The 17,772-nt window shown below is 42.5% G+C and overlaps 1 protein-coding gene across 3 annotated transcripts in view; it reads left to right on the top strand.

Annotated features, from left to right (window-relative positions):
- The window catches only part of pcnt (pericentrin), a 232,774-nt gene that overhangs the window by 54,513 nt on the left and 160,489 nt on the right, over positions 1 to 17,772 (top strand). For all 3 annotated transcript variants that reach the window (XM_072261173.1, XM_072261172.1, XM_072261171.1), the window contains exons 14-16: positions 616 to 727; positions 11,040 to 11,310; positions 15,713 to 15,812. In XM_072261173.1, the coding sequence (XP_072117274.1) occupies positions 616 to 727; positions 11,040 to 11,310; positions 15,713 to 15,812 (483 nt within the window). The remainder of the gene's footprint in view (positions 1 to 615; positions 728 to 11,039; positions 11,311 to 15,712; positions 15,813 to 17,772) is intronic.

The raw sequence follows: 17,772 nt of genomic DNA, 5'->3' as shown, positions 1-17,772 counted from the left end.
TGTATTTTGGTTTTGGATCAATAGTTTTCATTATTTCCTTCTGTATCATGCTAGCAGAAGATGCATTCTTGGGGTTGAAGGACATATAACCTTTTTTCGGTTGTGGAAGTAGTGGAAGATGTCAGAATTGCCATGCCTTAAAGATCCAGAGGAGGATATGCAAGAGTTGATGCTATTTCGATTTATTTCTGTATTTGTCCCTAGAAACCCTTTATCCTGCCCAACCACATATTGTTCTCTCACCTACTGCAAAAACTTAATTTCCCGTATTTTGAGGACCTGTTGTATGGCATCGTGCTCTTTCTAACACTTTAGATCACTTTTGTACAGTTGCAGTGAAAATGCAAAGCTCTTACACAATATTTTGGCACCCCAGCTATTGGTATTTCATTCATAAAATTCAATGAAAGTACAGTTACTGCTCTTTCCAGCTACAGTACTATTCCAGCCATTGGGGGGGAAAAAACTCCAGTTTCATAAATTTAAAATCACAGTTGTTAATTATCTGGTGTAATGTCCAAGATTTCAGAACATAGAGCTGTTTGTTATTGAAGTGGGTCTGTACAATGAAGGAGCTCAGGAGTTCCTGATCTAACATTGACTACTACTTCACAGATGGTGAAATTGCAGGCGACCTATGATGAATTTAAATTGCGTTCGGAGCAAGAGCTTGAACACCTGTGGTCTCAGCTTGAGAGTATGAAGGCCAATCGCGAAGAGCTAAGTGGTAAACCTTTCATGTATGCTTCTATTTCATTAAGAGTTCTGAGGCAGCAATTTTAAATAAGTACAACAATATCTTCGAGTAATAAAAGAAAAACTCTTGTCAGTGCAGATACACATGGTGATGAATATATTCATCACATGGTGTGCTATACAGAAATAATACTTGGCATTGATGTCCTAACTGATGAGGCTTGATGTGTAGTACTATGCAAAAGTCTTGGGCACCCTAGATTTTTTTAATATAAACTGTTTTAGATGCTTATTTTTTTGTCTTGTGCATTAATATGTCGGTAGAAAAGAGCAAATTTTAGTTTTCTAAACATTCGTTTTCCAAGAAATTGAATGTTACTGAGAAATTTTTGTATTTCATTAAAGAAGGTAACATTAAGTCATAGATCACTTTTAGATAAAAACTTGATTACTTTATAGGTATATAGCCCAATGCATGATTAAACAGAAATAACACAGGTGCGAATGATCGATGTCATAATGAGTTTAATGAACTAAATTGAATAACCGAAACAAACTGCTGTGGAAAGCGTTAAACTGGGCAAAGGGCATCCAAACAAAGAGGTGAGAGTGTGGCTGATTTAACCTTCAAGTCATTGATTCCTACACTATAGCAAGAGTGAGCATAGCAACAAGACACAAGGTGGTCATTCTGCATCAGCAAAGGCTCTCTTGAGCAGAAATTTTGCATCAGACAGGAATTTCAGGATATGTTGTCCAAGCTCTTCTGAAGAAGCGCAAAGAAATGGATCAGAAATGAGGATCAGAAATGCAGTGGTCAGCCGCGGAAACAGTGCAGCAGACGAAAGATATATCAAACTGATGTCCCTTAAACCATCAAGAATTCAGAACTGTTATCACCTCTGAACTCTCAGAATCCACTGGAACCCAAGTGTACCCCTCTATGCAGTCCGGAGAAATCATGTCAGAAGTGGTCTTCATTGAAGAGTTGCTGCCAAAAAAAAACATCATTCCTTTGAAGTGGCAACAAAGACAAGGGACTCAGTGATGCACAAAACATAAGGACTTGGGTTAATATACAATGGCAGCAAGTGCTCTGGTCAGAATTAATGGAATCCTCAATGATGAGAAGTACAAGCAGATTCTCATCACTCACACAATACCATCGGGAAGGCCTCTGATTGATTTCAACTTTATTCTGCAGCAGGACAATGACCCTAAACACAACCGAGGTCATAAAGAGCTATTTTCGGCAAAAAGACCAAGGAGTTATGCAACTGATGGTATATTCTCCACAGGGCCCTGATCTCAACATCATCGTGGTGTGTGGGATTACCTGGAGAGACAGAAGCAATTGAGACATCCAGGGTCTGCAGAAGAACTGTGGCAAGTTTTCCAAGATGCCTGGAACAACTTACTAGCTGATTTACTGATAAAATTGCACAATAGTGTACCTAAGAAAATTGAGCCTACATTTCATTAAATGAATTTTTAAAAAAAAGTTTTGCATGTTAGTGTTCCAAAATTAGAGGACAAGTGAAGGGAGTGAGAAACAAAAATGCTGGAAACATTTAGCAGATCAGGCTGTTAAGCCATTGATAGTTTTTTTTCTCTCCCCCCCCCTCTCTATTGATGCAGTATTAAGGCTGATTTATACTTGTGCATCAACTTGACGCCGTAACCTACGCAAATGGCCTACGCGTGTTGTGAGCATTTATACTTGTGCGTTGCTATGCAATTCATGCGCACACACCTGCCCACGCAAGGCTTCATGGTCATGGTAGTCTTTCTCGGGGTAAACAAGTTTAAAGCGAGCGTCTTTTTTCGTAAAAGTGAAATGTGTCCTCCATAATTTCGGAGGTCTGTAAAGCTTTATGGAAAGCATTGCAGCCAGAGTTCCTTCCCTGCCCTTCAGTCGGCCAATGGGAAGCTATTGCAGCGTAGGAGGAAATGCGATGCTACCAGGCGGACCAATCACAGTTGTTGCGGTCTGCGTTGCCGTGACATGTAGTTATATTTTGGGAGAGTTGCGCATCAGGCTACGGCGTACGGATCCACGTAGGCTCTGCATAGGGTTTGCGCTGACGTCGTACTTACGGCGTCAAGTTGACACACAAGTATATATCAGCCTTTACTTCTTGAGTCATCGTCATTATTATGTGCTAGGTTGCATGACATTGGTGATCGTGGTCTTTTGATCATGATCTTTTCTTGGCAAATTTTACTGCAGAAGTGGTTTGTCATTGCTGCCTTCTGGGCAGTGTCTTTACAAGATGGGTAACCCCAGCCATTATCAATACTCTCAAAGATTGTCTGCCTGGTGTCAGTGGTCACATAACCACGACTTGTGAAATGTAACAACAGGAATTCTGCAGATGCTGGAAATTCAAGCAACACACATCAAAGTTGCTGGTAAACGCAGCAGGCCAGGCAGCATCTCTAGGAAGAGGTACAGTCGACGTTTCAGGCCGAGACCCTTCGTCAGGACTAACTGAAGGAAGAGTTAGTAAGAGATTTGAAAGTGAGAGGGGGAGGGGGAGATCCAAAATGATAGGAGAAGACAGGAGGGGGAGGGATGGAGCCGAGAGTTGGACAGCTGATTGGCGAAGGGGATATGAGAGGATCATGGGACAGGAGATCCGGGGAGAAAGACGGTGGGGGGGGGGAACAGAGGATGGGCAAGGGGTATAGTCAGAGGGACAGAGGGAGAAAAAGGAGAGTGAGAGAAAGAATGTATGTATAAAAATAAATAACAGATTGGGTACTAGAGAGAGGTGGGGCACTAGTGGAAGTTAGAGAAGTTGATGTTCATGCCATCAGGTTGGAGGCTACCCAGACGGAATATAAGATGTTGTTCCTCCAACCTGAGTGTGGCTTCATCTTTACAGTCGAGGAGGCCGTGGATGGGCATGTCAGAATAGGAATGGGATGTGGAATTAAAATGTGTGGCCACTGGGAGATCCTGCTTTCTCTGGCGGACAGAGCGTAGGTGTTCAGCAAAGTGGTCTCCCAGTCTGCGTCGGGTCTCGCCAATATATGGAAGGCCACATCGGGAGCACCGGACACAGTACATCACCCCAGCCGACTCACAGGTGGAGTGTCGCCTCACCTGGAAGGACTGTCTGGGGCCCTGAATGGTGGTAAGGGAGGAAGTGTAGGGGCATGTGAGGGCAGGGTGAAAGTTGGAGGCAAAGTGTTGACTCAATCAGTTCCCCTCTACCACCACTCTGCTCCGTCTAGCGGAATTAGTCCTTACTCTTAATAATTTCTCCTTTGGCTCCTCCCACTTCCTCCAAACTAAAGGTGTAGCCATGGGCACCCGTATGGGTCCTAGCATTGCCTGCCTGCCTTGTTGGTTTTGTGGAACAATCTATGTTCCGTGCCTATTCTGGTATCTGTCCCCCACTTTTCCTTCGCTACATCGACAACTGCATTGGCGCTGCTTCCTGCACGCACGCTGAACTCGTTAACTTTATTAACTTTGCCTCCAACTTTCACCCTGTCCTCAAGTTTACCTGGTCCATTTCTGACACCTCCCTCCCCTTTCTAGATCTTTCTGTCTCTGTCTCTGGAGACAGCTTATCCACTGATGTCTACTATAAGCCTACTGACTCTCACAGCTATCTGGACTATTCCTCTTCTCACCCTATCTCTTGCAAAAATGCCACCCCCTTCTCGCAATTCCTCCGTCTCCGCCGCATCTGCTCTCAGGATGAGGCTTTTCATTCCAGGACAAGGGAGATGTCCTACTTTTTTTTAAAGAAAGGGGCTTCCCTTCCTCCACTATCAACTCTGCTCTCAAACGCATCTCCCCCATTTCACGCATATCTGCTCTCACTCCATCCTCCCGCCGCCTCACTAACAATAGGGTTCCCCTGGTCCTCACCTACCACCCCACCAGCCTCCGGGTCCAACATATTATTCTCCGCAACTTCCGCCAACTCCAATGGGATCCCACCACTAAGCACATCTTTCCCTCCCCGCCTCTCTCTGCTTTCCTCAGGGATCGCTCCCTACGCGACTCCCTTGTCCATTCGTCCCCCCCATCCCTCCCCACTGATCTCCCTCCTGGCACTTATCCTTGTAAGCGGAACAAGTGCTACACGTGCCCTTACACTTCCTCCCTTACCACCATTCAGGGCCCCAGACAGTCCTTCCAGGTGAGGCGACACTTCACCTGTGAGTTGGCTGGGGTGATATACTGCGTCCGGTGCTCCCGATGTGGCCTTCTATATATTGGCGAGACCCGACGCAGACTGGGAGACCGCTTTGCTGAACACCTACGCTCTGTCCGCCAGAGAAAGCAAGATCTCCCAGTGGCCACACATTTTAATTCCACATCCCATTCCCATTCTGACATGTCCATCCATGGCCTCCTCTACAGTAAAGATGAAGCCACACTCAGGTTGGAGGAACAACACCTTACATTCCGTCTGGGTAGCCTCCAACCTGATGGCATGAACATCGACTTCTCTAACTTCCGCTAGTGCCCCACCTCCCCCAGTACCCCATCCGTTATTTATTTTTATACATACATTCTTTCTTTCACTCTCCTTTTTCTCCCTCTGTCCCTCTGACTATACCCCTTGTCCATCCTCTGTTCCCCCCGCCCCCCCCGTCTTTCTCCCCGGATCTCCTGTCCCATGATCCTCTCACATCCCCTTTGCCTATCACCTGTCCAGCTCTTGGCTCCATCCCTCCCCCTCCTGTCTTGTCCTATCATTTTGGATCTCCCCCTCCCCCTCTCACTTTCAAATCTCTTACTAACTCTTCCTTCAGTTAGTCCTGACGAAGGGTCTCGACCTGAAACGTCGACTGTACCTCTTCCTAGAGATGCTGCCTGGCCTGCTGCCTTTACCAGCAACTTTGATGTGTGTTGCTTGTGAAATGTGCCAGCTGCTCATACGACCATCCACCACCTGCTCCCATGGCTTCATGTGAACCTGATCAGAGGCTAAGCAGGTGCTACACCTTGCCCAAGGGTGACCTGCAGACTAGCAGAGGGAAGGAGCACCTTAAACCTCCTTTGGTAGGGGTGTATCTCCACCTTGGTGCCCGACTTGCTGAGAAGCTGAGCATTTCCTGCATCTATTTATTTCAGATTTCCATCTGAAATATGCTTTTACTCCTGAGAAACACTTGGTACAAAATTAATTTTTGCCAGGTCAAGTGAAAATTTAAATTAATTTGCAGAATTATCGCATTGTGAATCCCCAGTGTTGCTGTGGAAAATTACCTATCACCTGTATTTGGTGCATAACTAATAGCTGTAGCCTTAACTTGTAGGAAGATGCTCCTGTTTCAACATGAGTTAGCAAAGACTCTGTCCACTATGCGCTCATCATTTCCTCTTGTTATTGGCACACACTTTAAACCTGAATGTGAACTGGTGTTGGAAATAATCCAGACAATACTTATAAAATGTGCTGTTCTATAGCATCAGAATTTTTAAAGTTTTCAGTTTCTGGTTGCGAAACACTGTACCTTGATGGAAGATTGCGCCTTTTGGCTGCTTGTAATCTGTGGAAAGCATGTAGGTCAAGGCCTTCATGAGGCAGGGTACCAAGTCCTTAATTGTTGTTTATTTTTAGAAACAAAGATAATACTGCTGTTGTCATAGGTTGCATGGCTGCAGGTGGTCAGTTACAGTTTGTCTGGAATTTTGGATTGATTATGAGTAACAATGGAACATAGAATATACAACTCAGGAGCAGGTCCTGCAGCCCACAGTATTGTGTCAAACGTGATTAAATGCCTAACTAAACTAGTCACTTTGGCCGACAGTGTTCATATCCCTCCATTCGCTCTGTATTCATGTGCCTGTCTAAGAACCTCTTAAATGCCTCTGTTGCATTTCCTTCTATTACCATCCCGGCAGTGTATCCCGCTCTGTGTTTAAAACAAAATGCTTGCCCGATGTGACTCCTTTGAACTTACTCCCCCTATCACCTTAAATGTATACCCTCTAGTATTACACATAGTCATAGAACAGTACAACATGGATATAGGCCCTTCAGCTCAGCAATTCCATGCTGACCATGGTGCCCAACTAACTAGTCCCAATTTCTTCCATGTAGCCCATATCCTTACAATCCCTGCCCCTGCATGTACCTATCCAAGTGATTTTTAAATGATACTATTTTATTTGACTCGACCACTTCATCTGACAACTCAGTCTGTATACTTCACTGTCTTTGTGGAAAATGTTGCCCCCATGTCGCTATTAAATTTATCCCTATCACCCTAAACTTGCAGTAGACCCCCGAGTTTTGGACTTAGTGTATGGAGGAAAAAAACTGGATTTTATCCACTATCTATGCCCCTCATAATTCTAAGCACTTCTGTAAGGTTGCCCCCCCCCCATACAAACTCCAGTAATCTCCTCCCTTCCTTCCCTCAGCATCCTAGGATAGATCTTATCAGGCTCCTTAATACTTTTGAAGATGCTCACCATTATAAAGTTGCCCACTTTCTGTGGCTCCATACATAATTTCCCTCTTTTCTTGAGAAGATCTACCTTTCCATATCTATATATTTATAAAAATACCTTGGTATGCTCTGTAATCCTATTTGCCAAAGACATTTCATGGCCTCTTTTATCTCCCCTACTTCTGTTTATGCTCTTCCCTCCTCCCTTTTATATACCTTTTAAGCCCATATGCTTAGAAAAATTTTTTTGGCTCAGTTTTCATCTTCTCTCTTTCAAGGCTCCCAAACTTTGCCATCCTAATCTTTCACTCTCACAGGTACATGTTGATCCTGAATTCTCACCAGCTGGCCTTTAGATGTAGACTTGCTCCCATTCTATGTCGCTCAGTGTCTGCCCAATACCAACCGTTCCCCAACTGAGCATTTACTTCCTGAGAGCCAATCTATATGAACATGTATCGAGTTACGATCACTGTTATCAAAATATTCTTCCACTGAAAATCTGATCATCTGGCTGAGGTTATTTTCAAATTTAGGTCTGGTATGGTCCCTTCCTTGGTGGGACCTTTCAACCATTGCATATTCCGCCCTATCTGAGCCTCTGGTACAAGGGGAGTCTCAGTCGATATTGGAGAATTGAAGTCACCCGCTTTAACAACCCTGTAACCTTTGCATCTTCGCACATGTCTGTGTATCTGTTTTCATATCTTCTGGCTGTGGGAAAGCCTATCATGGTGATGACACATACTGCTTCAATGGATGAACCCTCATGGATGTTATCTCTAAGTGTCACCATGACATTCTCTCTAATCATTTGTGCAATTTACCCACCTCTCTTGTATCTGAAACATTGAAATTCTGGAATGCTGAGCTGTGAGTTTTGCTGTACTCTCAGTCAAATCTTTCTTAATGGCCAAAGCATTGCAGTTCATGTACCAATCCAGGTGCTAAGTTCATCTATATTATCCCTAATATTACTTGAAATAAATACATTACAGTCCCATTACCTAATGCCTGCAACAAAATGCATCTCAGGGTAGTATATGGTGACATATACATATAAATTTACTTTGAACTTTAAGTAATCCTGACATAACACCCGAGAGACCCTGCTGTTTAACTTCTTTACTGCATTGTCTTTTTCTCCCTGCCTGTGTTAGTACCAATATAAATCACAACCTCTGGTTGCTCTTACTCCTTTTCAGAAAGCCCTGTGCCTGCTCAGAGACGTCCATGGCCCTGGTATCTGGAGGCAGTGCACCATCCTGGAGTCTTGTTTGCAGCCACAGGAATGGCTGTCAGTGCCTGTGACTAGAGCTTTTGATCATCTCTGACCTTCACTGCTGGGTAACAGAGCCAGTCATGGTGCCACTGATCTGGCAACTGTTGTAATTCTCCTTGAAGAGGCTCTGCCCCCAGCAGTATCCAATGAGGTATTTTTGTTTGAAAGGGGTTATAATTGTCTCCCTGAAACTTCTATCTGTAACTCCCTCTGCCTCCTGTATGCTGGAGATAGTCCCACGTCTTGCTCCAACAGAGAACCAGTAGCTGGACATGCTGCAAGCATAGTCATCATCACCCATATCTCATGAGGAGCATACCACTGACTGCCATTACTGCCCCTTCAACAACTAGTGGACCAAAGAAAAGGAAAACTCTTGTCTTGCCTTACCCTATTGTTGTTCGCCCTCTTGACCAAAACCTGGAGTTCACCGAAGCCCACACTTTGACCAGATCAGCCTACCATGGGGATCTTCATCAAAGCTTTGCTAAAGTCCATGTAGATGATATCTACTACCCTGACTTCATAAATCCTCTTGGTCACCTCTTTGGAAAAACTCAATCAAATTTGTGAGGCATTATTTCCCTTGCATAGAACCACGCTGACTACCTGTAATCAGCCTTTACATTTTGAAATGTAGATAACTTAAGTCTCTTAGAATCCCTTCCAGTAACTTTCCTATCAGACATGTAATCCTCATGAGACTATCTTCCTAGCTTATTGCTACTGGCTTTTTAAAATAAGGTACAACAGTAGCCATACTCCACTATTATGGTTGCTCACCTGTGGCTGATGGAGATAGAATAAACTTTCCTGGGCCCCAGTATTTCCTCTCTTGCTTCCCATCACATCTGGTCAGGCATTAGAAATGTACTCACTTTGTACGTTTCAAGGCTTTCAACATCACCCCCTCCATAATGCTGATATGCTCCAGGGTATCATTGCCCCTCTTTGGGCTTTCATGTCTTTCTTTAAGATCTTGCCCATATCTCATGGCTTCCTTTTGCCTTCCTGACTTCCTCCTCTAGTGTACTACATTCCTTATGCTAAAAGGGATTTACTTGGTGGCAGCTGCCTATACCTGATATAAGCCTCCTTTTTCCACACCAAAACCAAGGTTAGCCCTTATGAACCAAGGTTCACTAGTTATGTCAGCCTTGCCTTTCACTCTGACAGGAACTCTCAAGTTTAAAGCCTCCTAATAGTGAGACTTCCCTTTGCCTGCAAACAGCCTCTTTCAGTCAACCTTGGCAAGATTCTGTTCAATGTCTTCCTAATTTGCCATTTTATATATTTAATTTGATGACCAGTCCTATCTTTTTCCATAACTGTTTAAAGCTAATAGAATTTGGCTAATAGTCCCAAAATGCTCTCTCTTCTACAGCCTCATTTCTCAAGAGAAAGTTGAATGTATAGTAGAGTACTTGATATATTGCTTGTGAAAACTTCCCTGGACATATTTAAATTCTGCTCCATTTAATCCCTTAGCACCATGGCAGACCAAGTCAATAATAGCGAAGCTAAAATCACTTATTGTTCCAACCTTATTACATTTCTACCTTTTGGTGACTTCCCCTCATAAATATTCTTCTAATTATTGCTTACTTTTGGGAGTAATCCTTACCATCCCAAGTGTAGATGAGTCATGTCTTAATTTTTTCCAGTAATTTCCCTGCTGGGTGGACTTATTGGTCTGTATTTACAATGGCTTTACAATCCAGATAAAGTCTGAGTCTGGGTCCCGGAACCATTTGAAGGAAGGCAGCCTTGCATTAAGTGTGACAAATACACTTAGTGGCTAATTAGACTCCTCCTGTACCAAATAAATTGGCTACAGGGTGTATGTGTGTCATCTTTTGCTGTAGCCCATCCACTTCAGGTTTGATGTGTTGTGCGTTCAGAGATGGTCTTCAGCACATCACTGTTGTAATGTGTAACGTTGAATTTCTGTCAGCTTGAACCAATCTGACCATTCTCCTCTGACATCTCTCAGTAACAGGGTGTTTTCCTCCACAGAACTTAAGTTTACTGGATTTTTTTTTTGTTTCTTGCACCATTCTCTGTGAACTCTAGAGACTGTTGTGTGTAAAAGTCCCAGCAGATCAGCGGTTTCTGAGATACTCAAACCACTCCAACTTGCACCAACAATCATTCCATGGCCTAAGTCACTTGGATCACATTTCTTCTCCATTCTGATGTTTGATCTGACTAGCAATGAGCCCCTTGACTGTGTCTGCGTGCTTTTATCCATTGAGGTGCCGTCATATGATTGGCTGATCAGATATTTGCATTAAAGGGCAGGTTAATGCCGCTGTGTACATGATCTGAGATTAAATAAGATTTCATGTATTTGGAAAGTAATTTAATTGGTAACATTTCGAGCTTGCATTTTACATTGAAATTCATGTTATGAAAATAATTTTCTAAGCAAGCATTTGGAAAAGCATGAACAGCCACATTGCTGTGGTGAGGCCTGTAACTGGGATACAGGCAACATACTGACCTTGAGCAACTTAGGTCAATTTACTGGCAGGTACTTTGGGGGGGGGGGGGGGGGGATGGTTACTGTAATTATTTATCCAGTATTTATCACAAATGGAAAAAGATATTTTAGATTTTTAACTCCTTTTAGAGTTCAAGCAACATTTGCTGGCCTGTACATCTAGTGCAGAAGATGTGGAACTTCTGAAGCAGGAATTCGCTGAACAGAGGGAGCAAATCCAGAAGCAGCATGCTTGTGAGCTGGAAGAGTTAAAGAATTACTTTGATGCAAAACTGAAAGAGATGAAAGAGAAAAATGATGAGGAAGTTGCACAGTTAGAACAGCGCCTGCAGGAAGACACAAGACTGCCTCTTGGCATTGACCTCTCTGACCTAAGTCTAAATCAAACCACAGATCCAAGGTAGGACAACAGTTTTATGTTTCTGTTTCATACTCAACTAGTTTGATGTTGCCTTTACTTTGAATAAGCATTCCACTCTGTATGAATTTGGTGAGAAAACCAGCCAATCATTTTGAAGGCAGTCCTGTAAGTACTGTGAAGTTCAGCATGGGCTAGATGGACTAAAGGGCTTTTTTTCTATGTTGTAGTTCTCTATGACTATCACTGCAGAGTAGGAACAGTTATCTTTTTATTTATCAAAAACTAATTCTTTTGTTAATGTCATGAGCTCAGATGACAAGTGCAGCACACTTGGAGGAGAAAGCCATGGAAGCTAAGGAACTCCGGGTTGGAAGGCAATTATAGCTTGAAACGTGCCAACATTATGAAAGAGGAGATGCTGGTGATGTTGAGGTACCTAAAGATAGATAAGTTGCAAGTCCCAACCAAGTGTATCTGGGGATGCTTCAGGAAGCAAGGGAAGAAATTGCAGGGAATCTGACAGAAAGTTTTGTACCTTCCTTTGCCATGAGGGAGGTGCTAGAAGACTGGAGGGTGGTGAATGTTGTGACTTGGTTTAAAAAGGGCTACAAGGCCAATACAGGGAACTACAGGTTAGTGAGACTACCATTAATGGTGGGAACGTTACTGGAGGGGATTTTAAGAGATGGGAGTGGAAAGGTGGAGACTGATTAGGGATAGTCAACATAGCTTTGTGCATGAGAAATCATGTCTTGTGAAATTGTGTTGTTTTTTTTTTGAAGAGGTGACCAAGAGGAACGACAAAAGCAGGGCTGTAAATGTCTACGTGAACTTTATAGTAAGGCTTCTGACAAGGCCTCGCGTGGTAGGCTGGTCCAGAAGCCGAGATTGCAATGCAGAATTTGCTTGGTGGAAGAATGGCTGGTATTGTTGTTTTTCAGATTGGAGGCCTGTGCCCAGCAGTGTGCTGGAAGGATCAGTGTTGAATGCACTGTTTGTCATGTATATTAGTAATTTAGATGAAAACATAGCTGGCATGATTAGTTAGTAGATGGCACCAAAATTGGTGGTATACCGAAGAGTGAAGAAGGTTGTCAAAGATTAAACAGGATCTGGATCAACTGGGGAAAATGGACCAAGGAATGGCTGATGGATTTTAACTTTGAGTGTAGAATAATATATTTTGTGAAATTAAATTTCAGTGGGCGCAGTAAGTTGCTTAGCATGTATCATGGTTAAGGTGATCCGGTAAAAATGTCTAATCCTGCTATTCCATTGACAATCTTGCTCTGTGCATATGTAATGGCATGGATGACCAATTTAACAAATAAACTGATGAAAACATGGATCATGGCAACATTGGAACAGAGTCAGAAATTGGTGGTCTTGGTAATGAAGTTCATACTGTGTGAAAGGTAATCAGTGATAAGGAAAATGACACTGAAGCGGAAGATCAGCATCTTGATTAGTGGCAGAGCAGACCGAAAGCACAGGTGGCTCATTACAGTTTCTGTTTTTTACCTTATTATTGTATTATTCCCAACTTCTCAGCAATATATGATCTCTGATCAGATCATTTCTTCCTTTAATTTGCTTCCACACTTATTATCTCCTCTTCTTTTCCAATCCTGTTTGCGCTGATACGAGTCATAGAAAAATGTGACCTAATGTGGGTAGTTTAGTTGGGGAAAGATGTTGACATGGACATGATGGGACAAAGCACCCATTTTTGGATTGAGAAACAAACTACTGGAGGAACTCAACATCTGGGGAGACAAGGCGACGGTTGATGTTTCCGATCATGGCCCTGCATTAGGTTGGTTTCTGGGTTGTGACTGGATTTTACAATTGTGAGTCTGTCCAAGAAGTTTTTGCCCAAGTGCTGTTAACAAATCAAACTGCCTGAAGTGGTAACCAACAAAAAGTTGGTCTTGAGATATTCTTAGTCACCTCAGTATTCAATGGGTTGGTAAAAATGTTCTAAGGACAGAGATGGAGACTGATTCTGTCCTATCTATTGAGTGGTTCCAGTGTTCTTTGCTTTTAGGATAATGGAGAGGTAGTGGGAACATTACTGGAGAGGTCTTCAAAGTTGTAAATTTATTTCTGGGTTATCACTGTCAAGACTAACACTGTCAAGACGGTGATTGGGGAAAGATAGGAAATTACTGTAGTCATTCTGGTGACCATACACCCTCAGTGCCATTGGGTTGGAATTTCAGGATTTGGACTCTGAAGAAAGGACAGTGTGGTATTTTCAAGACAAGATGATACACAGCTTGGGCTGTATTCCCATTTGCCAGCTCCATTTATCCATGATACTCAAGATTATAGTTTTTGAACGTGTTGTTGAGTAGCCTTGGCAACTATAACTGCAGTGCATTTTATACTTGTCAGTATGAAGGATATGAATGTCTTGGGCAGATGTGGTGCAATCAATTAGACTGCTTTGTTATGAACGTCATAGTCATACTGCACATAAATGGGCTGTTTAGCCTGCCTTGTCCTTGCTGAGTATCAAACATGTGTTAAGCACAGATTCTACCCTAATCCTATATTTATCTTTCCCCATACCATCAACATTCCCCTTCTCCCACCATATTATGCCACTCACCCACATACCAGGGACAGTTTAGAATGGCAAACTAACTGTTTAGTGGTTGGATCTTCATTGATGTTGGAGTTGCACCCATCCTGGCATTAGGACAGAATTCAATCATGAGAATATTCATATTCATTTAAGGAAGCATTTGGTGTGTTGGCCTTTAGTCAGAGGACTGACTACAAGAGCCATAAGGTAATGTTGCAGCTCTACAGAACCCTGGGTTAGACCAGACTTGGAGTATTGTCTTCAGTTTTGGCCGCCTCATTATAGGAAGGATGTGGAAGCTTTAGAGAGGGTACAGAGAATATTTACCAGGATGCTGCCTGGATTAGAGAACATGGTTTAGGAGGACAGGCTGAGTGAGCGAGGGCTTTTTGCTTTAGAGTGGAGGAGGATGAGAGGTGACTTTATAAAGGTGTCAAGATAAGAGGTATAAATAGAATGGAGAGCCAGAGGGGGAAATAGCTAATAGTTTTAGGGTGTTTGGAGGAAATTTTGGGGGGAGATCAGAGGATAGGTTTTTTTTAAACAGGGTGGAATGCGCTTCCAGGGGTGATAGTAAAGACAGATACATTGGGATTATTTAAGAGACTCAAGCATATGTATGAAAGAAAAATGGAGGAGGTGTATGTGAGAGGGAAGGTTAGAATGATCTTAGATTGTCAGATGGTGGCACAACATCGTGGGCCAAAGGGACTATACTATGCTGAAGTGTTACATGCTCTTCTGAACAGCTTTGATGGTCAAGCACTGGTTTTGATGTCCCTGGTGGATAACCAACCTTTAACTTTCTCATTATGTGGCTGGCACAGTTGAGTCACTGGCCCAAATGTTCATGGTTTTGACACTGTTTTGTTGGAAATGTCATTGTATGACTCTTTTGCAGCACAAGCTGTATATCATTCCGTGCCTGAATATTGTGCAAATCTTTCTGAATGTAAGTATAGACTGCTGCTGAAGGAGTTGAGGATGGAACTGAGCATGTGATCATCTGTAGGCATCCCCACTTATGGAAGGAAGGCCATTCATGACCTGAGGCAGTCATGTCTGGGACCAAGTATCTTTCACTGTAATATACTGAACTGGGACAACTGACGTACAGTAATCACAGCCATCTTCCTTTGTGCAGTTTATCATTGAAATGACTAGAATGCTGTTGTCTTGATACCCGTTGATTAAATGTGGCAGCAAGGGGCCCTGGGCAAACTGAAGCCAAGTACTCATTCTTCCATTAGTCCTGATGAAGGGTCTTGACCGAAACATCGACTGTACTTCTCCCTATAGATTCTGCCTGGCCTACTGCATTCCAGCAGCATTTTGTGTGTGTTGCTTGAATTTCCAGCATCTGCAGATTCTCTCGTGTCTAAGTATTCGTTGCTGAGGGCAATGATTCTCATTTCCCTTCTGGGATATAGATTTTTGATGCCTTTTTTGGCTTAATCACATCCAAAATTTAGCATTTTTAAAATCTCCAAAACTTGATTATTCAATGTACTTGACTCTGAAGTGTGTCGTGAATGTTGTCCAACCTGACGTGAAATCAAGTTAGATCAAAAAGCCACTTTGTAATGCTGCCACAATAGCGTTCTGATTTCTGGTGTTGGACTTCATTGTGGTCTCCGTTGATTATGTGCAGTTCTGCTGCTGACCTGAGGTTCTACATCCACTAATGTTTTGAGGTAATTTGTCAGTTTACTTCAGCTTCATATTGCTGTGTTTGATAGTTGGTGGGAGATCTTGAGTAATCTGAAGCTGAATATTATACTAGTGTTGTATTGAGATTTGTTGTTATCTAATGGAATATGAATTGTTTAAATTTGTGTTTTGTTCTTGTAGTTTGTCTTTGTTGTCTTTTACGGACCTCACAGAGAAGAATTACTTCCAGCATAGGATTCAGATTGTAGAAGACTTGGCACAGAAGTTGGAAAAATACAAGGTAAATCCATAATATTACAAGGTGACTTACATTTCCAGGAGGAAATATTTTCTTTTTCCAAAATAACCATTACAGGACTGCCCTTAGCTAGATTAGAAAAGTCTAATGTGTACATAATTTTCTATTAACTGGCATGAGTTCAGGTATGGTGGAGGGGCTTCCCTCTGGCAATGGGCAGGTTTTTGAGGAAGTGCGCTGACCCATTCCCTTCTGAATGTCTGGCTATGGTTCATTGTGCACTTAGTCATGGCACAAACTCATTTTCCACCAATTAAAATGGTGCTTTATTTTGATCTCCCAGCACGCCTGGGTGTGTTTTTGGTCACACAACATATTTGTTGACTTCTATTTATTTAATTTCTTTTATTTAGAGAAAAGGGAAGGGCTGTTGCTGTTCCAAGAGCTGCATTGCCCATCAGCCCACTGTATAACCCTAGCCTAATCACAAGACAATTTACAGTGACGAATTAACCTACTAGCCGTTATATCTTTGGACACACAGGAAACTGGAGAATCCAGAGGAAACCCATGCGCTAATGGGAAGGATGTACAAACTTCTTACAGGCAGCATCAGAATTGAATTCTGAACTCTGACGTCCCAAACTGTAATAACGTTGTGCTAATCTGTTTCGTTAAACTTCTCTGAAAAGGGCTGTTCAGCCCAAGTTGTCCATGCTGACCACAGTCTTCCTGGGCTAGTCCGTTTTGGTTGCATTTGACCCATGTTTGTCCAAACCTTTGTTATTCGTCTACCTGTCCAAATGCCTTTAAACATTATAATTGTACCCACCCCTACTATTTTGTAACCTTGATCCATTTACCCACTCACCTCTGTCTGGAAAAGCTTTCCTCTCGAATCCCCTTGAAATCTTTCTACCCATAACTTAAACCAATGCCTTTTGGTCTCCCTCATCCCAGGAAAAAAAATTCCATCTTATCTCTGCCCCTCATGATTTAAGGTCACCCCTTGGCCACCTCTTCTCCAGGGAAAACAGTCTTTCCTAACTTTGGCCCTCATCTCATCAACGTCATTATGAATCATTTCTGCACGCTTCTGACCAAAATTACATCCTTCCCGTTGTAAGGCTTTGTGCATAATATTCCAGGTGTGATCTCACTAGCTTCTTATACAGTTGTAACATGCTGTCCTAGCTCTTGTGCTCATCTCAATTTTTTTTTACTTAAAGGAAGTTTCAATGTTAATGTTTTTTGACTCACTCTCGATGTAGTTTCCTTCATGCTGTAAGAAATTAGTGCTTTAGTTTTGTTTCACAGATGATAGCAACTCCCTTATAGAGTTAGCCATTCTTGAGGGTGGTATAGATCGAAGTTTTCCAAACTTGTGGCCAGCAGGTTCATTCAGTTATACCTGGAAGTGAGGGTGGTTGTTATTTAGTCCAGTGGTGACATTGCCCTATATTCCCTTAAGCAGTCAAGCACATGCTACTCTTTCTATCACACATTTTAATTGACCAATCTAAGAACAGTGGAGGTCTAAAGGGATTTTGAGTCCCGGCGCTTGGGTCAATTAAAATGCATGAGAGGATTAAAATGTAAAGCAGCCTAAGTCTTGCTATACAAGATCTCTGTCCAGAATGCAGTGGACATTCCTGGCAATTAGACCCTGCATGGGTGCCATTGAGATTCATCTACTCTTTCCAGGGCTGCTTCCAACTAATTTAGAAGAGGGCAGGTTGGCATGTGTTGCATTTGTTCACACAAATGTGTAATCTCTGGAAAAACAACATGCATTATAGCCTCTGGTCCTAGTCTGGATCACGTTGAATGGGAGTTTACTAGTTAAAAGGGTTACAGGAAGGATAAAGTAAATGGTAGAACATTAGCACTGATTTTAAAACTTATGCATAAATTTTTCAAAGTTAAAGAATTGTGAGAGGCAAATGGGTAGAAGAGTTTTCATAGGTTTAATATAAAAGCTTCAAAACATTTTTAAAGATTC

Source organism: Mobula birostris, chromosome 6, assembly GCF_030028105.1.
Source record: "Mobula birostris isolate sMobBir1 chromosome 6, sMobBir1.hap1, whole genome shotgun sequence".
Lineage (NCBI taxonomy): Eukaryota > Metazoa > Chordata > Chondrichthyes > Myliobatiformes > Myliobatidae > Mobula > Mobula birostris.
The sequence above is the reverse complement of the archived record's forward strand: the minus strand, read 5'-3'. Positions and strand labels throughout refer to the sequence as shown.